Source organism: Morus notabilis, unplaced genomic scaffold, assembly GCF_000414095.1.
Source record: "Morus notabilis unplaced genomic scaffold, ASM41409v2 Scaffold165, whole genome shotgun sequence".
Classification (NCBI taxonomy): domain Eukaryota; kingdom Viridiplantae; phylum Streptophyta; class Magnoliopsida; order Rosales; family Moraceae; genus Morus; species Morus notabilis.
The window spans coordinates 853,539-865,467 of NW_010363979.1; the positions used below are offsets into that span (position 1 = coordinate 853,539).

An 11,929-nucleotide genomic window follows, 5' to 3' on the forward strand; every position below is an offset into this window, starting at 1 on the left:
TTGATTTCCAAATTGAAGAAGAAGCCCTTTTTATTCGAGTATAATAAATATATAATAATATTATATCAGTTCGTTCTTTTCCCCTACCAAATAAATTAATAAACAATTAATTAATTAAAAAATCACATCAAATTGAACCCACCTTTGTCTTTTCCTTCGTATGGAGATCCTCCTTGAAATTGACACTTCACCTGTTCACCACTATTATCTCTCACTGTTTTTATTTTTTTACTATTTTATTTTTTAATTTTTTTTGTGTGGTTCAAATTGTAATTTAATCAGTAAATAAAATTTAAATTTATTTTGTGTAAAAAATAGTTACTATTTAAAAATAGTTTACACGGTTGAATTTAATTTTTTAATTAAATTCTAAATTTAATAATTTAATTAAATTTAAATAAAAATATAATTCAGACTCTATACTAATTAAATACGAATTCAAACCTTATTTTCAATTTGAAAACTGAATTAAACAACAAATGGGGTTGATTTCTCTTTAATTAAAAAGATGTTTGGTTCATGAATTATAATCATGAGATTAAAATTATTTTTAATGAATAAAAATACTGTAACAAATTATGAACTATGATTTAAATCGAGATATAAATCTCCAAACTAAATAATACATGCTCTTCTCTTCTTTTCTAAACAAAAGAAAAGAGGGGAAAAAAAAAAGGAAAAATTGTTAACATGGCTTTCCGACCAACATGCATGACCGACAAGTTTGTTCTTTTCTTTTCCCTCTTTCGAGTATTTTCCTTTTCCACTGTGCCTTAAGTGTTGGGACATGGACACGTGTCGGGAAGTGGGTCCCGAATCTTTATATTTAAATATTCCTTAAAATTGTGGGATGAATTGACAGCCACGTGGGGTCCACTGGAAGTCAGTGGTTGTGATTGGAGGATGCGTGAACCTGAGTTGTATGTGATTCTCATGGGTTTATTATAAATTTATTTAAGGCTCGATTAATTTGTTAATTTTAGTTTATTGATTTGAATTTTTATTTTAAATTAAGATATAATTTTATATAAAAAATTTTTATTATAATAAAAAAATTAAATATAACTATTTACGTAACAAAATTTAAATTATGAACTTAAGATCCCGTTTATTTCGCTGATTCGAGTTTAGAATTCGAATTTTGTTACAGTAAAAAGTTCTCATAAACAATCACATCTAACTTTTTTATTACAGTAAAAAATTCTCACATAAAATCACATCTTAACTCGAATTAAAAACTCAAAACAGCGAACTAAACGGGCCTTTTAATGGAATCGAATAATGCCGGAATGCTGCGTAACTTTTTTTTTATATATAATTAATATTTTTTGTGCTTCTAAATTTTAAAATTATTTTTAATTTATTTTTTACATTTTAAAAATTCTTACTTTACTTCTTAAATTTTAATTTAACCCTACTCAATCCATTTTGTTAGTATTTATGTTAAAATTAAATGAAAAAGGAAGTTAAATATAGTCACTTGGTGTTTTTTATTTATTTTTAATAGAAGGTCAAATAAAATGACCATATGTGATCACAACATTCTCTTTTTCTCCGTTGTATTTAATGGAAACTCTAACGAAAAGAATTAAATAAGATTAATTTAAAATTTAGGTGAGAGCTTTTTTTTAAAAAATTTGAAAAATAAATTAAGAACAAATTTAAAGTTTAGGAGGTACCAATAAAAATATATGTCCATATTATTTTAGTAATTGGACTCTATAGCACCTCATGCAGTAGAGCAATGTGTTACGTACGGATGTTATTTTTAATATATTATATACAATTCACAATATTACTTTACCTTTTCTTGAACGTAGACATATAAGAGAAGCCATTTCAAAATGGTATTTATTTTAATGGGGATGGGTTAAAACTCATTAAGTTGAGTTTCACTATCTACTTAATCGGTTTTAGTATGTATAAGCAGCGGAGTTTTAACCTCATCAAGATGAATAAAGATGCTCCATTTACATCACATGGATGTGGCACCACTCACACCTTTTTTTTTTTTTTTGTAAAAAAAGGAATTTAGTGGTGCATTTCATGTCTCCTAGTCCCTTTGATTATAACAGTAATTTTAAGGACCACAGATTGTGTAGAAATGGCCTAAACTAATTTCTCACTGATTATCTAACCAGTCACTCACACGTTTTAAGTTAGGAGTGTCCATTAGGCAGACGGCGCAACACGATATACCATAATAATTAAGTGTAAATTGTGTCACTCACGCGTTTTAAATTAGGAGTATCCATTAGGCAGACGACGCAACACGATATACCACAATTAAGTGTGAATCGTGTCCGACATGCATCATGCATATCACATATATGTCTGAGATACAACTAACACTCTAGATTGGGTGGATTTTGTCTAGTGTTCATAAATACGTGAGCATGTCGATCCTTACCACAACACAACAGGGCCCTAACCATACATTATTTAACCTGCATTAATAACAGGGGATGCTGCTTGCCTGCCCATATACACAATATATATATATATATATATATGTATACACGCGCAGCACGTGTGAGCGCTTAAAATATTATGGCATATTTAGTTTGCTAATTTGAGTTTTTAATTCGAGTTGAAATATGATTTTATGTGATAGCTTTTTACTGTAGCAAAAAGTTAAATGTGATTATTTTTTTGAGCTTTTTACTGTAATAAAATTCCAATGAAATGAACGGAGCCTTAATTTTGCATTAATATTATTAGTTTATTAATTAGTTTATCAATCTATCCAAAAAGTTTAAACTATTTAAAAATGTACGAATAATATATAGTTTTATATTCAACATATATAACCTTTATGTGTATGACTGGAAATAGGCAAATGAGTAAGTAGATATTAATTAAACCAACTTAAAAAGAAACTAGAAACATGTTAAAAGTTCATTAACACGTGATGATAATTTTAAATGGCATAAAAATAATATGCAATCACAAGAATTTAAATTCAAGACCTCTTATTTTGATACCATACTCACTTATCAATTATTTTGAGAGGATGAAATCACTGGTTCTCAAGCCATGATATGTATGATAACAGTGACTGAATAAAAAATTTCGCAAGTGGGGAACAAGCAGTTGTGAATATAAACAAATGGATATATCTTGATTATAATTATCAATGTAATTGTTCTTAAGCGAGCACAAGAAAAATATAGAGATATAAATAATGAATAAGCAACTCAAAGTTAACAAAAACAAAAATGTATTTATCAAAATCTTATCGAGTGATGTTTGATAGGGTTTATGAGTAGATAATGAACTTATCAAAATCTAGCAATATTAACTCTTACCCAATCTTTATTATTTTGTAAAAGAAAATGTGCCATTAGGATGGGACGAGAAAAAAACACCCAAATGAGCGAAAAAGATTACATTATGAGCCAAAGTAGACGGAAGACACAGAAATCTCATTCATTTCACCGATTCGAGTTTTGTTACAGTAAAAAACTCTCAGAAATAAGTCATATCTAATTTTTTTGCTACAATAAAAAGCTCTCACATAAAGTCACATCTTGACTCGAATTAAAAACTCGAATCAACGAACTAAACGGGCCCAAAATATATTTAAAAAGCGGAAATAGTAGAAAATAGGCCAATATGAAAAGCTTAAGAAAGTATATAGGCCAATTTTTAGTTATAGAAATTAATTTATGGTTCATAACCAGATAAGTTATGGACAAACTTGTCAAGTTATAGTTCATAGCCAGACAAGTTATGGACAAAAACCGTGAATTATGGATAATAACTTGTCAAGTTATGGTTTATAACTAGACAAGTTATGGATAAAAATAGTAATTTGACATATTTATTAACTTATGTAAACTATTGGTCTATTTTCTTCTTTCTTTTTTAAAAAAGTTAAGTTTGTAATTGCATAGCACGCATGAAACAAATATAATACCATAATATCCTTAAGAGAATGTTTGATTTTTTTTCATCATTCTTAATCTCCATCCTTCCTGAGTATTATTAAATTCTCATATTAATATGGTCCCATGTGCTTTATATATGTTGACGCATATTCGATTAAGCAACTTCATTGTGGTAGCGAAACTTTTGTTCTAAATACGCTACTTTTTCACAATTAGTGAAGATCAGGTTAGCATATATATATATATATATATATATATATATTCTGGCTCTTCTTTTACTTTGAATGATTCGTTTCACTTAAAATATTGTGGTTAAGAGAAAAACGTTTATTCTCTTGCGCTTTATTTATATATCAAGGTTTTTATTTGTTAGGTAAAAATATTGTTTGGCTATATAAAATATAAATTATATAATCATGTAGGATAAATAATTATATACGAATCAGATTCCGGGGGGAAAAAAACAGAGAGAGAGAGACAAAAACATAGATTGAGAAAATAAACAGAAATTGTAAGTAGAAAGTCGTATCGGGCAAAAAGTAAATAAATTGCCATTAGTGTGAGAATATGAAAATTAGCTCATCTCTAACACCTTAAACCTTTTAAGATATATAGATTGATAATTTAATAATAAGAAAGTTAATTTGGATAAAAAGAAGGGTAAGAACAAAAAATATAAAATTAATTTGGGGTAAAAAGTAAAAGAAAAAAGAAAAGGACTTTTTTTGATAATTCTTGTAAAAATAAACTATCGGTAGCTCCTTACTCTTAAACGTCGTTAGTTCTGTATCAGAATTTATCTTTTTTACATATTTTTTAATCAGATTTAATGATTAAAAATTAAAATTACTGGTAGGATGGATTACCAAAGAAGCTCCAAAAAAAAATTGGAAAGATAAGAAAAAAAACCATTAAAAAAAAGTCAACTCAGACAAGCGTTTCAAAACACTGTTCATTATCCAGTGCTTTTTGAAATTTATATGTAGTTAGATTCTAACTATATCTTCAGAATTCACACGCTCTTTTTGACTAAAATTTTGATATGGTCCTTATTTTAGGAATCTGATCCCATATATTTGATATACCCACTATTATTCTGAGTTCATTAATGAATCTCTCAAAGCCTCAAAACTACGCTCAAGGATATGTCACTATAATTTATGTGCTAAAAACTATGCGACCTTTAATGAGCTTGAACATCATATTTGAAAACGTTTGCGCATGTTTTTTAAGACACAAAAATGAAAATAGTCTACAAACCGCGTTTGTTTTGTAAATATTTTAAAAACGAAAACAAAAATAAAAAACAAAAGGAGAATGCTTTTTGTGAAAGAATTAGAAAATGACTGAAAGTTATTTTTCCTTTTCTGTTTTCATTTTATAGTACTTATTAACAATGTTATAATATATTAATTAATAATTATAACCAAACACAATTTCACCTTTTTATTATACTCAAAATAATCGCTTAAAAAATCAACGAAACACAATTTTAAAATCGGTCCTAAAATAATTCTTAAAACAATCTTATTTTTACTTTTGTATTGAAAATAAAATCATTTTGAAAACGTAACTAAACGGACCCAATGAGAATAGTTTTTGTGAATGAAGTAGAAAACGATTTAAAGTTATTTTCTCATTTTCATTTTCATTTTCTAGTATTTATCAATAATGTTATCTTAAATAATTATTATTAATTACTAATTATATAACATATTAATTAATAATTAATAAATAGATATGATTAATAACTAATAAATAGAAAGTAATTACTTAATTATTAATTTATTATTATTAAATATGTGATTTATTAATAAAATAATAAATAATAAATAGTAATTAATTATTTAGTTAAAGATTAACCGTCAAATATTGATTATATAATATATTAATAATAGATTGTTAAATAAATAACTAATTATTAATTTATAATCATATATTATATCAATTATAGTTGATTAATTAGTAAATGGTTGATAAATAAAAAAAACAATAAGCACTCAATTAATAGTTAATATTAAATTATAATTATTAATTATGTAATGTACTAATCAATAGTATTTAATAATTGATAATAAGTAATTAATAATTATTTAAATAATAATTACTATTATTTAATTAGTAAATAGAATATTAATAAATTATTTATATACTAATTATTTATTATTTATATACTAATTAATTATATACATAGTTTAATTATTAATGTACTCATTAATGATAATATCCATTATTAATATATTAATTTTTATTTGTTAAGTGATTATTAATTATTTAATATATTAATTTAAGATTTTTAATTACATGTACTCAAAATAAAATTTCATAAATATAACGAAACATGATTTCACATTTTTATTATACTCAAAATAATCTCTTAAAAAACCAACTAAATATAATTTTAAAATCGGCCCTGAATGATTTTTAAAACAATCTCATTTTCACTTTTGTAGTGAAAACAAAATTATTTTGAAAACATTACCGAACGGGCCCTTTGTTTTCTTCTTTTCTTTTCTTTTTGAGATAGATTTGACTAATTAATTATATGATAGATTTGACTAATTAATTATATGATGGTACTCTACTAGATTCCAAGGAAAACAAAGAAATTACTAAAAACAAAATAAAATATACGGCATGCATATCTCATAATAACATTGAATATCGTTACGTGCACTCGTAAAACTTTGCACTATTTTGGATAATAATAAAAAAACTTTGTACTATGACCTAATCATACTACGTACTATGGTCCACAAATCATTTAATCACACTATTTAGTCAGAGATTAACTGTATGACGTTTTAAGAGTTAGGGGCCAAAATGAGATTCAAAATAAACCTCAAAAACCATTCATGAGATTAACCATATTTTAAATAATTAAGTGAGGGTTAAGGCGTTTAATACTTTAATTAAAGAAATATTGTTGCCTAGATTAGATAATGTATCCTACAATATATAATTTAGTTAGGACAAAAAAAGAAAACGTAAAACGTTCATCCAGCAGTACGAAGTTGTCCCTTGGAATTGCTCCAATTTCTTGTAAATAATGATTAAATTTAAACATATATGAAACACTTGTTTAATCTAGCGAACAAATATGATTATTTTATATGGATCATAATTATATTTTATATCAAATATAATTGTGTTATTATTTAATTATATTATGGTTACCTTTCTTAAGTGCTTCTACTCTTAAATGAATTTTTGAATCCGCTGAATCCACGACTGATGTGGGGAGATTTGAATATTACTATTCTTTATATATATATATATATATATTTATATATATATATTCTTATCGTTGGTTCTAGCTTAGAAATTTAGTTTAATTTTGTTATTAGTATGTCATTTATCTTACTTGTCATTTTGTTGTCGTTTATCTTAGTAGATATTTTATAATTGTTTTATAAGTGGACTATATAATAGCCATTTATCTATTGTATTAGGAAGACTTCAATATTTTGATAATTAAATTAGAGTTGAATTTCCTCTCCAATTTAGAGGTTTTCTCGTTTGTGGGTTTCTTTTAGGTAGATTTGGAAATCTTCTGTCTAGATTAAGCCGGTAAAACATCATTCTATTCATTTCGTGCATCAACGACCACATGGAACATAACCCTTCTTTCTTTCTTTGCTTTTTTTTTTTTATAGGAATTTCTTTCTTCGTTTTTGTTTCTTTGTTTCTTTGTTTTTTTATTTTATTTTTTTGGTTGAAAAGACAACCACCCAAGTCACTGCATGCACCATTCTCCCAGGTGGAACCTTCAAAGCGAGATGTGGTGGTTATTCGTCTTCATATATTTATATTGTATATATTACACACACATGACACAAATGATAAAGAAATTTACATCTCTTTATGCTTTATTATTTTTTCTTTTTGTTAATTATATGATGAGAAGAACTAAAACATTGACATATTCTTGCCGGCGTCCCACTTTTCTCCTTCTCAAAGCAAAGGACACCCACTAAGTTTTTAGTGTATAATACACATGGTATATCATTATCAATACTTAATTCAAATACTCTCTTCTTTATATATTTAATGTAATTATTTATAATTTCGACTTTCTTATTCTTCTTCCTCTATTTTTTTAAATAATTACTTTCTTCTTCTTCTTCTTCTTTATTTGGGAAGAAACCTGCACGTTTAAACGTGGTTTTGTAGCCGTTGCACCTATCCGATTCTTCCAGAACGCGAAAAGTAAAATATATATTATATATATACATATATATATACATATATATATATATATATATATATATAAAAGGGAACAAATGCATTCCCCCCATCATCCTTTAGAAAGCCAATAAACAATCAACCGTGGAGAGTTAATTAGGTTGTTTACCACTTTTAAGAACAACTTAATTGTTTTTATCACTTAATATTTATAATTCATTTCATACATCTCACTTTTACTTGAGACCCTTTTACTCTTAGGTGATAAATCACAGTTTATCAGTTATTAACCCCAATTTACTAATGATTAACCCTAATTTATCAATGATTAACCCCCGTTTATTAATGATTAACCCCTAATTTAATTAGTAATTAATTAACTCGAGTTTATCGGTGATTTATTATATTTGGTTTGAGGTCAACTTTGTCTTTTTAACTTTTAAAAGCGGTATGTTTCAAATTTCCTCATAGAAGTAGTTTAATTGAAAAAAAATCAGGTTTTTTTTACCTATAGAAAAAAATCAAAAGAATTCGCCTAATATTAATTAGGTTTTTTTTTTTTTTTTCATTCACTTTCAACATTTGCTTTTGTGAAAAAAGTCAACATATATTTATGTATTAATAAAATTAAAACGATAATTTGCACGAAAACTTTGGAACTTTTTGTTATTTATAAGTTGGTCAACTTTTAACTTTGACATTTAAGACTCTAAATGATATTATATATATAAATATATATATATATATATAATAGCATATATAAGTAGAAATAATTTGAAGAGTATCTTTATACTTTTACAACTATATTTAAGTACTTTTGTTAATTATATTAAGACTATTATGATTCTTAATTCAGGATTATCATTGCTTTAGGAACTAGATTTATTTTCAAATTAGAAAATATTATATTTGTTTTAGGATTTTTCTCCCATAAATAGAACGCTTAAAAGTCCTAAATAGACCACTTTAGGTTAATGTTATTTTAAGATTGGTTAATAAAAAGATCATTTTCATAGTTACCTCCCAAAGTATTTACCTTATTTTAATGTGTCTCTAATTTTTCAAAATAGTCTAAAACACTCCCTGAAAACGTGTAGGATAGGCCAATTAAAACTATTAAATTCTAATTTAACATATAAAAACGATTAAATCTTCAATAACAGCCAAAAAAACTGCAGAAAAGAATATACTCTCTCCCATCCCCATCCTCCTCTCTCTCTCGTAACAACCCATATTTTTTATTTTTTATTTTTTATTTTTTACTCATTACTAAACACTTTAAGGACATTTGATTTAGTTAATAGTTAAAAACAAGTTAATTACCAAAGTGGTCCTAGCAATGAAATCCACATTTGATGTTGCAATACATAAGAAAGCTAGGCTCTTGGTAGGTCTATATATATATATATATATATATATTAGTATATACGACTACATGCATATAATTGGCTCCCAATTACTTTTCACAATGGATTTCTTGAGTTGTCAATGGGACCCGTTTGGGATCTGAACCGGAAACAAACTGATCCTGTCGGACCATGCATTTAGCTCATTGGGATCAATATGAGAAATGCATTTCCAAACCGCACTATTGCACTTGAAACCACTCCCAAAAGCAATTTGCCAAACGCGGTCTCCTTTCTTCATTTTTCCCTTTGCCTCCAAATAGCACAGCTCATACCATACTGAAGAGGAAGAAGTATTACCAAATCTATACAATGTCATTCTTGAAGCCTCTCCATCTTCCTTCTCCAACTTTAGATTCTCTTCAAGACCATCAATCACACCCCTTCCTCCTGCATGTATGCAAAAGTGCTCAAAGGCCTTCTTGAAATTAGGAACGAAAAGCCCCCCGCCGCGGCGCCCCGGCGGAGGCCTAATTCTCCGCCGAACCGTCATCCACGCGTAGCGGAGTTGCTCGGAGTACGGTAGCACCAAAGGGCCTAACTTGGACACGTTGATTTTTAGGGCTTTGCTGGCGACATGAAGAAGTGATCTTGAGATTGACACCCCAACTTTACCGTCATCATCTTCGTCTTGGAAAACGGATTGGTAAGCTTGATCATCTGATCCGGTGTGCGTTCTGACGAGGTGTCGGAGCTCATATTTCGCCGTCGACTTGTCCGTCTTTCGGTTCGATAAGAGGATAGCCGCTCCGCCCATTCGGAACAGGACATTGGCGATCAACATGGATTTCTCTTTGCCTGTATAACCATTGGGAGACACAGCTTCCATGCTGAGAACCAAAGCTAAGGAGTTCTTGTGAACTCTTAGCAAATCTTTCGCCAAACTTATCGCCAAGATCCCGGCACTGCAGCCCATTCCGCCGAGGCTGACACTCCTCACGTCGCTTCTGAATCCGAACCTGTTTATGATCATCGAAGAAATCGACGGCGTAGGGCAAAAGAGGCTGCAGTTTGTGACGAGAATGTCAATGGTTTTCGGGTTTATGTTTCGTTTGGAGAGGAGGTCTTCAACGATGGTGAAGAGAACTTGTTCGATCTCGGCGTTTGCGACGTGGAAAGAATCGCCAGGAGGCATTTCATGGACTGAAATAGGCATGCAAGCCTCGCTTCCAATGCCTGATCTCCATAAGACCTTCTCTTGGAAGTCCAAGCTCTCTTGGTCAAAGACATCGGCGGCTTCCGAGTGTTCGATGAAGTGAGATTCGGGGACGCGAAGGGAATCAGGCGGCCGGTAGCAGGCGAAATCGACGAGGTAAACGGGCACGGGTTTGATCCACAAATAGATCAGAAGAACAACGATGATCAAAGTAGGTGTTACAATGGTGATATGAGGGTTCGAGAGAGAGAAACATCTGAGTAATAAGTTGCTAATTATGATGTTCTCCATATATAATCGAAGAGTGTTGGAAATAGCTAATTGTTAATGGTGAATTACTAGGACTTTGTAGGTATAATTTTGCATCCCTATATAAAAGAGGAAGAGTTTGACAAGGTTTTGCAAGTAAAACAGGAGTTTGTAACTGTCATTGCAGGAGTGTTGTGATCTTGTTATATCACGTCATGCATGCATGTATACACGGTGCAACTGTATAACTAATTTTGCTGATAAATGAAGTTACGTACTCCGGGGAGAAATATATTCAGATGAATCGATTGATCGAAGAGTTGTAATTTGTCAATATCATATCATATGTTTAAGAGCCAAAATAAAAATAAATAAAATTTGTTTAGGCGAATATCTTCTAAAACAGCCCGTTTAATTCGCTGATTCAAGTTTTTAATTTAAGGAGTTGTTTAGTTGAGAGATTCGTATCCCGATTTAAATCATGATTCGTGGTTCGTTATAGTATTTTCTCTCACAAAAATACACGTAAATTAAAAATTATTCTAATCTTATGATTCTAATCCATGAACCAAACGTCTCCTAAGTTAAGATGTGACTTTATGTGAGAGCTTTTTACTATAGTGAAAAAATTAGATGTGACTATTTTTAAAAAAATTTTACTATAGTAAAACTCAAATCGTTAAAATGAACAGGACCTTTGTTTTCTTCCGCAGAGTATATATGTAACTGTCCCGGGAAATCACATTATTTCAGGACTCCCTGTAGTTTCTGAAATGTCCCACAATTTCCACTAGAATTCTAGATTGCGGCGGTTGATTTGTCATGAGCATTGCATGCATGTACAGATAACAACGTCTATTCTATTTTCAGAGCTACAAATACATAATAATAATAATGACGACGACGATGATACGTACCAAACAACAACAACAGTAGTAATAATAATTATTATTATAATAATAACGTAAAAGTAAAGTGAAAGTAAAAGTAGAAGTTTGTAAGATGCAACTTTCTGATATAAGGGGGAAAAAAAGTTTACATAA

At 28.8% G+C, this 11,929-nt stretch overlaps 1 protein-coding gene across 1 annotated transcript; it reads right to left on the reverse strand.

The window, feature by feature from the left end:
* Positions 1–9,560: 9,560 nt before the first annotated feature.
* LOC112092975 (3-ketoacyl-CoA synthase 7) lies at positions 9,561–10,928 on the reverse strand. Its single transcript, XM_024170385.1, has one exon. It carries the CDS (start codon positions 10,926–10,928, stop codon positions 9,561–9,563), a length of 1,368 nt encoding a protein of 455 aa, XP_024026153.1.
* Between the last annotated feature and the right edge of the window lie 1,001 nt (positions 10,929–11,929).

What these genes read in the sequence shown, in the direction of transcription:
- LOC112092975 (XM_024170385.1), bottom strand. Translation starts at nt 10,928, where the DNA reads ATGGAGAACATCATAATTAGCAACTTATTACTCAGATGTTTCTCTCTC.